This window comes from Eublepharis macularius, chromosome 2 (assembly GCF_028583425.1).
Source record: "Eublepharis macularius isolate TG4126 chromosome 2, MPM_Emac_v1.0, whole genome shotgun sequence".
Lineage (NCBI taxonomy): Eukaryota > Metazoa > Chordata > Lepidosauria > Squamata > Eublepharidae > Eublepharis > Eublepharis macularius.
The window spans coordinates 53337104-53351010 of NC_072791.1; the positions used below are offsets into that span (position 1 = coordinate 53337104).

General features: G+C 37.4%; 1 protein-coding gene across 1 annotated transcript in view; it reads right to left on the reverse strand.

Moving 5' to 3' along the window:
- The window catches only part of SCFD1 (sec1 family domain containing 1), a 76015-nt gene that overhangs the window by 28995 nt on the left and 33113 nt on the right, over positions 1-13907 (reverse strand). The window contains exons 15-17 of the mRNA XM_054972061.1: positions 8336-8432; positions 4575-4645; positions 1332-1411 (exon numbers count right to left, since the gene is read on the reverse strand). Of these exons, the coding sequence (XP_054828036.1) occupies positions 1332-1411; positions 4575-4645; positions 8336-8432 (248 nt within the window). The remainder of the gene's footprint in view (positions 1-1331; positions 1412-4574; positions 4646-8335; positions 8433-13907) is intronic.

Sequence of the window (13907 nt, forward strand, 5' to 3'; positions counted from 1 at the left end):
CTAGCAAGCCAAGGGCTCTTACTTTACATCAAAAGGCCAGTGCTGCAAACATAAGCAGACACACTCTGAACAACATTTGTCTCCCTTTACTGACAAAATAATGCTTCCACATTTCATTCTACCAAAGTAAACGATACAGAAAAAAAAATCTAACCAAGTTTCAGAATATAGCATTTGAAACAGAATGATCCATTTCAACTGAGTATTCAAAACAAAGGGGCCAAAGGGGATGGGATGGGGTAAGAAAAGATTTGAAAACAACATTATATTTCTCACACAAAGTAATTGAGCTAATCTAATCTGTAATCTTGTGTCACTCTGGTACCATAAGATAAACAGTTAGTGAATTTCCACTTGTTTCTATTTTGGATATTTAAAAGCCACAGAATATAATCCGTTTGGATCAGAAAGTTATACTCAAATAGTTTAATATGGGAAGACTCCAAATCTGGATGTTTGTAGAGATATGATCAATGAAAAATTGAGTATACAGTCAAAAACAATTTAACATAAACCTATGACACTTTTAAATCTTTAATGTCATTCATTTACTATTGTTTTTGTGTTTGTGTGTCATATTTTCTTGGACTGCAAGCCAATGACAATAGCTTATTTATTTTATTTATTTTTGACATTTACATGCTCCTTTTTCTATTCCTTTTTCAAGGCAGATACTAAGCAAAACCACTATTTTAAATTTGCACAGGACCAATATTAGGAATATTAATTATATTAATGTAAGGAATAACAGGAACAGATCCTAACTACTATGAGTTGAGTTCTGTGCATGGAGTGGGGGCTGTATGTAGCCCAAAAGGTGCTCTTGAGGGTTTGGGGATCATCTTGAACATTACAGAAATAGGGTGTGTGTGTGCACAAGGAGGAATCCCTTTTACTCAAACATGAGCACCTTGGGAATCAAGTCAATAATAATTAAAATAATAAATAGCAATTTTGCTAGATGATCTGAGAATGCCAAAACTTCATCGTGTTTAACTTGCTATATTTGCCATCTATCAAAAGAGGCATATATCTTCTTTGTTAGTCTTTATATGTCATTGTAAGGCAGGCTTATTCCAAAGCATATTTGCTGACTGATGTCATAGGTTTTTTGTGAAGATTTCTCTCTGGCAAGTAAAGACTTTGATGCACCCCAACAACTAGCATTTGTACACTGCTCCATTCTAGCACATTTATTTGTGAAGGATAGTTTGACATAAATCCACCTCTTCTCTCTGTACATCAGCTGTGTGTACTCCATAAGGACAAGAACAATTAAAATCATCTTAAGTGCTTGCAAGCTATTATTTTGAAGTTTAATGAAAACTTACTTCCATTGCTTAATGTAGTTTAAGGGGTTAAGATTACACCCTGCATCTGTCAGTGCTTTTTTGTATTGTTCCAAATCTGCCTGGAATCAAACAGGAGAATGCAATTTGTTACATGTCTTCTAAATTAAATAGGGAAATCAATCTAATATTTTGACTCCAGGCACAGAAATAAAGCAAAGGCTCATTATCTTCTAAACAAGCATGAGCATGAAAAGAAGACTGTACATGTAAATAAAATATATTATTGCTATGAAATGGCAAATCACAAAAACAAGTGTGGAAATAAGGGGAAAAATACATTCACTTTTATATAACTGTACAAGGTTTGAATTTGTACTACTAACCTTTAGTAGATAAATGTCTACCAGATAATACTAAAGTATGAAACAGAAAACCAATATGTAATCCTCTAACACAGATACTGCTTTAAAAGTTCTTTTAAAAAAACCTAAATGATTTATTATGTGTGAAGGCATTTATTGTGTGTGGTACTTCATACTGCATAAATTCAATGCAAGTTAAAGGGAAAAAAGATCTATTTACTGATGGAGATAAATCATCTTGCACAGTATCTTAAAAAGTTTACATTATTTCTCTATTTAGAAGATACATTAAAATACAAAATAATAGCCCAGTTTAGACATAAAAATGAATGCCTAGAAGACATACTATTTTTCAGTGCAGAGGTCTGTTTTTCTACATTTAAGAACATTCAGACCTGGGGTTTCCCACTTGCAGGTGGGACAGCCTGAGAAACATACGACGTTCCAAGGAATACTGTATTATATAGTTTGTCTGTCTGTGTAGATCTGCCTCAAGCAACTATGATATGCTATGGAAAAAGCTGGCCTACACAGGTGAAGCAAACAAGAGTTTTCTGGTACCTTAAAACTCGACAAAACTGTATTCAAGCAGGAACAAAAATAAAATTTTCATTAAATCTGTCTTATGTTGGAATAAAATTGTTCAACTTTACTGTGATGCAAGACTATTTTTGCACTAACAGATTAACATAACTTGACTACCCTTCTGGAATTACATACACGGGACAGGTTCCCAAAAGACTTGCCTAGACCCTGTGTTATTTCTCTCCTCTCTCAAACCAATAAGAGGTATTCAAAAGTAGTTTGTTACAAGGCTTAGGGGTTATTAGACAAAATCAAATCCGAAGCTTTTTTGGTTAGCGGAACTAAACCAAAGGCCTTTGGATTTGGGCTACGGCATACAGATAAAGATGGACAGAAGATGTATATTTTATTTATTTAGTGCATTTTATCTCATCTTTCCTCCAAGGAGCTCAGAGTAGTATACATGGCCCTCCTCTCTTCCATTTTATCCTCACTACAATCTTGTGAGATAGTTTAGGCTGAGAGAAATGACTAACCCAAGGTCACCCAGTAAGATTCATGGCAAATAGGGATTTAAACCTGGTGTCCCTGATCCTAGGCCACCATACTACACTGGCCTTGTGACTCAGAGCTTTTTACTGAACCATCTCCTATTATACATATTTATGTACAGATAACATTGAATATGAATATTTGTAAGCCATCTTGAAATGCTATGGAATGTATATATGTATTTTAAAAATACATATATCTCCAACATCTAGCACAGTTTAACTTACACAACCATAGGCTTACCAGTTCCCCTTACTCTCCTGGAGGGGGGTGGAGGTGAGGAACCTGCTGCTCACTTTCTCTTTGCTTCTTGAGTGCTCCTTGGGAGTGGCAGGCAATTCTCAGTGGGCCGATTTGGACCCCAAATGTTTGGGGCCAAAATCAACCTGTTGAGAAGCGCAAGAGTGCTCTCAGGAGAGCACAATGACTTCAGTCCCAGGAGTGACATCATCACGCTGCCCCAGGAGTGTGCCTGGGAGGCCTGTTCCCCTGCCTCCACCCCCTGCCGGCCAAGTGAGTGGGAGCAGGGGATCTCCCCCACCCCCACTGGGGGACCTGGGATCCCCACACTATCATCAACATCTCAAAGCTGCCAAACATGGCTTCCTTTAGTGAGAGACAGTGGATTTGTAACCTATGCCTCTGTTCGGCTAAAGGCAGTGCATTCCATTTGGTGCAAGATGCATCACATTGACACAAGAGGCTCCTCTATGAACTGAACATGTGGTTTTAACAGAGCAGAGTGGAAGCATACAAACCTATATACCCATGACTCCCAAAGCCTGTTTGGCTTGAGGTCTACTGTCACAATACTGGAAAGTACTGTAAGCCCTTGATCAGGGAGCAGGATATAAATGGAAAAATAATTACCTTCCCATTTCAAGGCAGTGACAGCCCTTTTATATGCCTGTATCCCGAAACTGCCTTGTCACTGTATAACTCAAACTGAGAACTAGCCACACAGCTGGGCACCATTACAGCTTGAAGCAGATGCAACATTTCCAGTTTTCTAACCCTAGTTAAGAGAGATGAGGGAAGTGCTGTGGGCTCCTCTTTTCTCCAGTGAATCCCTGCTTCTGTCCCATTCTGAAACTAGCTAAAGTCAGAGCAAAATATTCATCAACATTAATATGAACCATTAGTTGTTGTTGTTATGTGCCATCAAGTCACCTCTGACCTATGCAACCCTAATATGAACCATGGTTAAGATGAAATCAAGTGTTTGTAAAATGGTTACCTACAAAGCATGGTGCCTGTCAAGGCAACAAGGGGAAGACTGGGAACATCTTTGACAGCTGTATAACACATCACCTCAGCTTTTATTGTCCTTTCCTGTGACAGGTATAAAACCTGGGCTTGGTCAGAGATGCAGGCCCTTGGCATGAGCTGAAGAACAATAACAAGACTCCACTAGGCTCATAGCTTAAAGCCTGTGGCCTTGGATGAGGTGGTTCAATGAATCCAGGACCAGACCGAGTTATTATTTGTTTTATTGTTTAAATTTTGTTTTTGTAGTGCCGTTTTGGTCCCTACTTGGCTGAATAGCAGGGCATAAATACCTAAATAAAATGGAAGTTTTTCTGCATAGAAAATGTACCTACCCTACTCTTAGTTCTCATCACCTTCAAAATTTTGTATAGCTCCTCTCTAACAAAACATGCCAAACCACGAGGGAAAGAATTATAGAAAAAAATGACAACAATGTTTCATATGTTACCAGAAAAAGAATATTCAGCTTAAGAAATATTTGTTACAGACATGTAATTGTTTTGGGAAAACCCAATATGTCATGAAATAGAGCAAATACTTGTTTCACAAAAGGAAGAAAGAGAAGAAACCATACCTCAGAAGGCAACTGTACAGAACTTATGTAATAGATCAAAAACAGCCGCATCTTGTCTTCTGCGGTTCCCGCTGTGAGAAGAAAAGGTTTGCTTTTTATTTTCTCAAATTAAATTGTTAATTCAGGGGGTTTTAACATTGTCACAAAAAACAACATAGTTTAAGAGAAGAAAACAAATACAAAAAGGTGGGATATACATTTAAAAATAAATGACAGTATTAAGATACAAAAAGTGTACTGTATTACAGACCTTATACAATACAATCTCATACACTATTGATTTTTTAGTTTCAGAAAAATTGATATGTCAACATGAGCAGAAGAGCCATGACTGAAAGTACAAATGTCCAAATTGAAGTCGGTGGGAGCATGATTTGTCAAGAGTAGTTCTAAGATATCTGGAAGATGAAGGTAACAACTCAACTAATAGCATGAACAAACTCTATCTTTCTAAGTATAGCTTGCTCTCCACTAAAACATAGGCCAAGAACAAAAGAACAGTACAACTAGTTCTATGAACCTAACAAGGTTTGAAATTTGTTTGGGGAAAAAATCAGCACCCCTCATCCTACTCAGATAAACTGCTTCTGAGAGCAGTTTTTGATAAGATGTTTGATAGTGTAGATGAAGATGAGAAAATATTAACACAATAAATAATAGTAAACCACAATGTATAGTAATTCCCATCCAAATAACGGAATCATGTTATTATCTGACAGTAACAGTTAAACATTATGACAGTTGTGTTGAAAAACAGTTTTTAAAAACAAAGCATTTAGGAAAAAATCTTCAGATAAGTGTTACTGCTCAGAAAACTGATTGTTTTTTTGCCGTTCAGATCCATTTCCTTCCAACTTGTCTCAGCAAAGCAGAACTAGAACAATCTAAATTGTGGCAACACCATGATCTTGAATAGTTCAGTGGTGGTACAACTCAACCCTTTATCTTCTCACTTCATTTACCAAACAGTCTGAATGAAGGATGCCTTGATACTTTTTAATCTTTACAAGAAATAACAAAATTGTCCAGTTCTTGGGACCACACCGGTAAGGGAAAAACAATTTTGAATGCCAGAAGCAAAATGGATTAACTCTGAGCTCAAATAAAAAGGGAACTGGCACAGCTAAAATGTACGGCAATGGAGCCAGTTGAATTTCTCTCTCTCTTTTGAAGTTCCTGGGCTAGGGGAGCTGAATTTGTTTCCGGTCTTATTAAACCAGCATCTTAAATAACTGCATGAGAACGCTGATATTTAGTGTTTATTTTCAGTTAAAAAATGGGTTTAACAATATTCATCCTCCATAAAATTCAAAAAAGCAGAAATGAGTAAATACTAGAAACAAACAAAACAAACATTTTGTATACTGTATACTATTTCATAGCTTGAAAGCAAAGGAAGATACTGTCTCCGCTCAGAGACTAGTTCAGATGATTACTTTTTCAGAGGCACAGGAACAACGTTTGCTCTGCTCTTGCAATAGCACTGTAATAACATGATGATGATGTGGGAGAACTGCTGCCATGAATACAGCATTTTTATGAGGTAGGGGAAGCCTGTTCACTTTCTTCAAAATAAAATGAGAGCTGCAGGCTCCACTACTGAATTGGAAGCAACACCTAAGGTTGTTAAAAAATGAAATAACGGAAGGACCTTGAAATGGAAACCACTACTGCACAGGAAGGCAGATAGGTACCTTAGAGGGGTTTTTTCCCACAGTGGCATCTGGACATAATGTGCTGTACTAGATACACTGAGAGTTTTTAAGTGGAAACACAAAGTTATACTGCCTTTGTCACAGACTGTTGTCTGAAACAGGTATTGGTTGAACCAAAGAAGATGGTCTAACAATTGCTTTAGTTTTATATTTGCAAAACATGTTTTTCGGAGATATGTTCTCACTGTATATCCCTGAAAAATGTATGTTTCATGGTTGGATGGATGCCTAGAATAAATATCTCAGACTTGGGCTGAGCACGATTATCTAATCTTTCTGAAAGTGCTTGGTGAGATTCTTAAAATTGTGTTTTATCTTTTACATTTATGTTCAAAAGGATAAGGGATGATGACATGTATGCTTCTGATATCTTTGAATTACGGAACTGTCTTTTGTATCTTTGGGATCCTTGAGTATTTGATCCTTGAGTATTTGATTATTTCAAAACTGATTAGACGAATTTCTAATAAAAGTCTTAAAAGACAACATTAGGTGATTTTTGGCTAGGACCCATGGTTTTCACTTGATATCTGGGAAATAAATTTCCGACTTCTCTTCAATTAGAGAGCTGTTAGCCTGTAAGAAAGAGGCTGAGGAAAAGAACAGCCATTTCAATACAGCCCTATGTTTTAGTGGTCAGAATGTTGCTTTGAAATAGATAAAGAGACTCTTAGTTTCCACGTGTCTTATTTTAAAAGGAATGCATTCCCTGCAAGAGATAAAATGCTTAAACACCTTATTGCAATTTGTGCGTCCACTTAAAAACTGCGATTTCAGAGTCTACTAGGCTATAACAACTGTCAAGACATTTTTTAAAAGTTTAACTAGCCAATCGTCTTCAGAAACTGATACACAGCATACATTTCAGCAGTGCCACAGAAAGAGAGGTAGGTACACATGGTGTACATCAGGTGGTTGTGAACAAATAAAAAAATTGCAGTTAAGAAAAGCAGACACTGAAGCAGTACACGTTCAACTGACATTAGAAAAGCACAAGGCAGGCAACTGGAAGTGTTTCTTCCCAGCATGTATTCCAGGTCCAATCCTTGGTAAGCTGGGTCAACTTCCTTTCTGAGATTTCTATGGGATCTATTTTATTTTAAGGATAGTAAAGAGTCCAGTAGCACCTTTAAGACTAACCAGCTTTATTGTAGCATAAGCTTTTGAGAACTACAGCTCTCTTTGTCAGATGCGCGGAGGATATGAAGAAACTATATAGGTGGTGAGGGGAGTGGGGAGAGGGTGCAGGGAGTGAGGGTCATGTAAATGTAAATCAGTTACAAAAAGTCATGAAGTTCTTGAAAGCCTATGCTACAATAAAGTTGGTTAGTCTTAAAGGTGCTACTGGACTCTTTACTATTTTGCAACTGCAGACTAACACGGCTAACTCCTCTGATTTTATTTTAAGGAGTTTGTTATTCTAGCCTCATTGCGGTTTGAACTTGAAGATAGAGTAAAAAAAATCACTAGATGGTATCCTTCCATGTTGAATGGCAGGTTGTATTGCTAACGTGGTTGTTTGATCAATGCAGTGGAAGGGGTAACCTTGCAATGCTTCGTATCTTACCACAGTTTGCAGCAAAGCCTGAAGCCTTATTTCAGCATCAGGTGCCATCCTTTGACTCTTGCACCAGAAGAACATCTACTTCAGTCAGACAGCAGCTACTTAAAGCTGGAGGAAGGTTTGAAACCACCTTATATTTCTTATATAAGTAAATATATTTCTTATATAAGTTTCAGAGGGCTGCTGGGGGCAACAGGAATTGGGAAAGATGCGTGTCCACAAGTGCTGTGTGTAGTAACACCCAATCCATTGTTTATAAGAATAATAGTTTATGAACATTAAAACTATGCTACCCCAGCAAAATGTAAAGGTACATACAATTAAATAACATATGAAATTGAACCAGACCTTTGGCTCATCTACATGAAGTGGCAGCAGTTTGGCAAAAACTCAAGCAGAATTCTTTGAATAACTGAGCTTGCTTGTATAACAACATTCTTCAGACTGTTAGGTTTACAGTAAATCCAATTTACTACACTTACCATCAGGGTCAGAAATCATGTCCAAAAGTGATTTATCCAATGTGGACTTGCTCATGATTTTTTCTTCACATTCAAAATACACATCTAGTTTACGTGTCTGTTGGTGAAATCATAAAAACTATTTTAGCAACAAAATAGGGGGAATGAGAGGATAGAGGCATCTGAAGTAACTGTACTCTGGGCTTATAGCTGTCTACCCCCACACTCTCTGGTCCCTCCTTTTGTTTATTTAAGCCCCAGACAAATACAATCAGTAAAAAAAAGGGGTGGGTGGGTGGGAAGAGAAGCTTTGATTAACAGGCTGGTAGAGTATAAGCTTTGTGCTCCCTAATGTGATCTCATTTGGTATCCTACTATAATTATGTACTTAAGTGTGAGGAAAGCATAAACCCCTTTTCACAGCTATTTTGACTGGATAGACAGATGCTAATGAACAACAAAGATTTATTTACAGAAAATAAGGTGTATAACTTAAATGTTTTGTGTGGAATACTTCAGTATAGAATATACAACTGGCCCTCAACTTCACTTCCCAGAAATGATAAAATTTCCTAAGTTAACACGTTAACATGAGCGGCCTCAGTTAACATATGCAAACACTGAGAGATTTGATCTTCCTTTCTCCATGCAGGTTATCTTGAATAACAACAACAATATTCGATTTATATACTGCCCTTCAGGATGACTTAACACTCAGAAGGGTTTACAAAGCATGTCATTATTATCCCCACAACAAAATACCCTGTGAGGTGGGCGGGGCCGAGACAGCTCCTAGAAGCTGTGACTGACCCCAGGTCACCCAGCTGGCTTCAAGTGGAGGAGTGGGGAATCAAACCTGGTTCTCCAGATTAGAGTCCCGCACTCTTAACCACTACACCAAACTGGCTCTGGTTTTCTGAAATTGCCCATGTAGATCTAGTACTTCTGGCTTTAAGCAGGGTACTTATCACCTAATATAACCTTTCCTCCCTAAGCCTACCCCAAATCCTACCTAACCCCCCCCCCAAACCCCTGGCTAAATCCTGGCTTTTATCCAGAGCCACAATATCACCTGCCTGAGGGGAAAAGTTTCTCCTCCCCCTTCTTAAACTGAGGCTGGCTCACCCCCTCCCATTAAGTGGAATTCCATGGGCTAAGACTGGCTGACGATCACTAGGATTTGCATGAGTCCAAAATCACAAGGATTGGTTCGTAATTCTGTATGATACGCAGGGCTTTGGGATGATTTCCACATATAGTTAATTGTTTCACCTCATGAGCCCTGCTCTCTATGCCCGCCTTCAGGCAGGTGGCAAACAGAGACAAGGCATTTTCAGTACTGGCATGCACCTCTTATGGAATGCCCTTCCTCTGGAGGCTTGCCCAGTACCTATGTTGCTTTCTTTTAAGTTCCAGGTCAAAATGTTTCCATTTACCCTGTCTTTTAATTGAGGGGTTGGGTTTTTAGGACTATTTTGATCTGAAAACATTTTAAGCTGTCTATGGTCAGTTTTTATAGTCTACATTTTTATGCTGGGCTGGGTTTTCCCCCCCTAATGCTGGATTTTAATTAATATAATTTAATTTCTTAAAAAAATATTTTTACTTTGTAAAATGCCTTGGGCCGGTTCCTGGAGAGGGGGCATACATTTCCCCCTAAATAGATAAATATTGCTTTTTTTAATACATTAAAATAGGTAAAACAAATTGTAATGATAAATATGAGATTAAGAGCCTATTCAGATGTTACTTCTCCTTGACAATTCTTCTGGGAAAAGATTGAGAATAAATCTTGGGATCATGTTTATATGCTCTTTTCCTTGTTTCTCCCTGCACGGAGATTTTTCAAATGACTACAAGATCTCCCAGTTCAGCCAATTACTGGTATGTAGGGCAAGATTTAAAAGTAGTGTTCAACAGATCCTGAGGTCTTTCATATGAAAGCATTTTAATACTGTTATACTTATACATTTTAATACTATTATACTCACACACAAAGTAAATACAACAACAGTAAAATACATAAGCCTTTGCTAATGCCTTATTCTTCAGCGATGCTTGGTTATGAGGTACACTGAGAGGCTAGCACTGACCTAAGTGGCAACAGCAACCAGTCCAAGCTTTTAGTTTCTCAATGATGCCCACCTCAAATTTTCTTTCTAGTTCCCATGCAAGAAATGTTTTAGATTTTCTTTAAAAAGCTGTCAGTGAAATGAAAAGATCACTCTCTAGATTAAAATCAGACTAGATACCAAACATACAAAAGGGGAATTCTTCAAACTATACTATAAATATTTAAGTGCTCTACACTATTTTTAAAAATGCAGCAGTTTGAAGATTTAAAAAAGGGGAGAGCTTAAAAGAGGAAAAAATGCGCTATAACTGCGTAAAAGAGTAATTTATGTCGATTATCTCAAATAATAGTCGAAACAAGTTCCCAATGTAACAGAATAAATATAGTAAAATATAAACAATCCGTTTATACTCTGGGAATATTCCTAGCACTGACATCCTTACTTGCAGTAAAGCAACATTATAGAACTTTTAAGATTAGAATGAAATAAATAAGATCAGAATGGTGCTAAGGTGGACTCTGCCTTTCTTGAAATAAACTTGTAAAAAATAAGGACATGAATCAGCATTATTTGAGTCGAGTGGCAAGATTTTCAGGGTATAAGCTTTTGAGAATCAAAGCTCCCCTCTTCAGAATGTTATTTTTGAGTGTTTAATTATGGCTACTTTTTTTTTTTACTCTTAACAGCTTAAACAATTAACACAAGATTTCATTTTGGATAAACTTTATCAATAAACATTTGGTAATATATCTTGGGAAATATTAATGTGTTCTTTCCAGTATCAACGCAACACTCAAATATGCCAAAAAACTGCCAGGACCCGTGAGTTGGTGATTAATGTCAGATTTCCTCTTGCTGTGGCTTCAAAAATGATCCAAGACAATGTGGAAAGCAGCTGTAAATGGACACTATAAATATGGTATAAGGGAATGAAACAATATTATATACAAAGGAGGCATTGTTGTATTAGATATTGTCACAAAACAGGAAAAGAAAAGCCTGAAGCATTTTTAGTTATTCTTAAGGATGCAATTCTATACACATTTATTCTTGCCTAAATAATAACTGAAGTGGAATCAAACCATTAGTTCAGATTTAAGATAACCCATGTTCTAACAAAATAAACCATTTTTACTAAAGAAAGGTGGGACATAAAATGTAATACAATTATTTTTTGTTTTGATTTAATACAAAATTAACATCTATGAGCAGAGATACCAAAGATCCAGAAGCTGGGCTTGAAGATGGTGATGAAGACATCCTGCTAGCTACAATGTCACTGAATACAGAAAAATTGTTTTGTACACCCCAAACAATGAATTATCAACAGCCAAATCCTTGCTACATTTACCTTTGATTTACTTAAAGATGAACAACATTCTAATTTTCCTTTTCCTGCTCCAATATTTGAAAGCATAAGATAAATTTGAAAAATATGTTTACTCCCAGACATGCCTGGCCATCTGTTAAAATAATCTGAGGATGTCCTTCTACAAGCCCCCAGTCACAGAAACGACACAGATGGACATTAGGGAAAGGACTTCCCAGCAGTTGCACCCCACCTAATTAGCTTCAGGAACCAGGTGAAAATCTCTTTTCACTCATATATTTGGTAGGACTAGTTGACAAGAATTGTTTTGTCCCCAACAAAGGAATTAGGGGTATCTTCTGTCGGATTTTATTGTCAGCAATGAATAGTTTTACTTATATTGTGATTATAACTGGATGTATTGATTTAGTGACCTGCTGACCTTGAAAGATTCTGCTAAGTGTCCAGTATACCAAGTTTAAATGCACTCAAAATAAATAAAAGCAGATGACCCTAACGATTTATTCTGCCTCTGGAGTGTAAAAACCATCTAATTCAGCAATGACATCTGGCATCTGTGTCTTGAAAAGGGAAGGCAGTTAACCATACAAATATTTCACAACCACATCCTGCATTGGAATTTAATTGGTGACCAACTTTGGTCTGCCATCACTTTCCAAGAAAAGGGAAATGTCAAAGCATCAGGTAATGACTCAACATTACCAACTGGTATTAGTTTATATGGAAATACTGCACAATTATTCAGTTATCTAATAAAGTTGTCACAAACTGTTCCAAATCCAAACACTGCAGGAAAAATATGATATGGTTGTGAAGTGCAGGGAAAATTAGTGTCAATAGCCTGACAATTGCAACAAATGCTTTCAATTAAAGTTGAAAAGTGCCAAACAAATAACAACTTTAGTTGATTTAAGAATAGCAAACTTAATCCATGGTGGTGTTTCTGCTAACCTAGGTGGGGCTATTGGAGACAGAAGAAATCATTCATCACATTGTACTTACAAACAGATACACAATTATTCTAAGTGAAGTAAATCCTTTCAGCAAAAGTGGAAGAAAGATTACCCGTTTAGTTATTTCTGCTTTCATATTTGTTCTGCCCATACCAGTAGGAGATACTGGTCTCTTGCTTGAAAATTTTTTGCTGTTGTTCAAAATATCAGATTGATTTAACAGAGTATCAGCAGAAGAACAGTAAAATTTTTGGATTAGATAAAAATCACAATGAAGCTGCCTTCATTTTGAAGAAAATACAAGTTGCAACAGTTGCTTCTGCTACACTGTACACCCCAGAAGCATAGCACATAGTATGTATATTCCCACAGTAGTTGATGAGCAAGGAAGCTGATGTTTGTTCATTGTGTGGAATCTGAATTCTAAGATGAGATTCCTGCATCCCTCAAAGTCCTGAGAATGTCATCTTCATTAAAAAAAAAAATTCAGATTTTTAGCTGTAGTGCTTGAGAGCTAAATCAACAGCAGCTGGCAGGGGGCAGTGCAGACAATGCAAGAGCCCCTCTCCTTGCCAGTACATGGTGTCAAGCCCTGTAAGTATCCACCTGCTGTCCAGCTGATCAATGACAGATGGCCCTTTAATAACCAGCCATCTGACAATCAGCGGTTTGGCCGCTTCACCCTCGGGGTGGGAAAGGAGAACATCATGGGAGAGACTGCTCCAGGACTCAAGACTGGACCCTCACAGGTCTCTCTACCCAGACTCATGGGGAGAGAGAGGCCACTGAGTATGAAACAGACATGGCTAAGCCTTTTAAAAGGCTTAAAGAAACAAGACATAGAATATGAGAAGGTAGTAGGGGAGGGTAGCTGGAATAGGGTGGTTCTCAACTCCTGCCCTCTACTTTGTTACCCAACTAGGTGGTCTCCTTGTGAGTTGGGGGTATTAGCATACAATGAGAAGCAACGAGAGGGGGGTAACTGAGATTTCTCCACCAGTGTATATGAGAATCATTCCTCTAGAGAACTCTTTAATAAACAGGCAGATGTTCAACAGGAAGGGTTTTTATTTATAAAGAGCAATTGTATAAAATACACATAACACACACACAGAGCTAACTAGAAAATAGGGAGGTAAAAGGAGAGCAGTTTGGGAAATGGGTGATAGTTATCAGTCTAGAAGATAGGGAATAACCTTAGGATAGCAGCTTTGAGCGACCAGCACTTTGCGGCA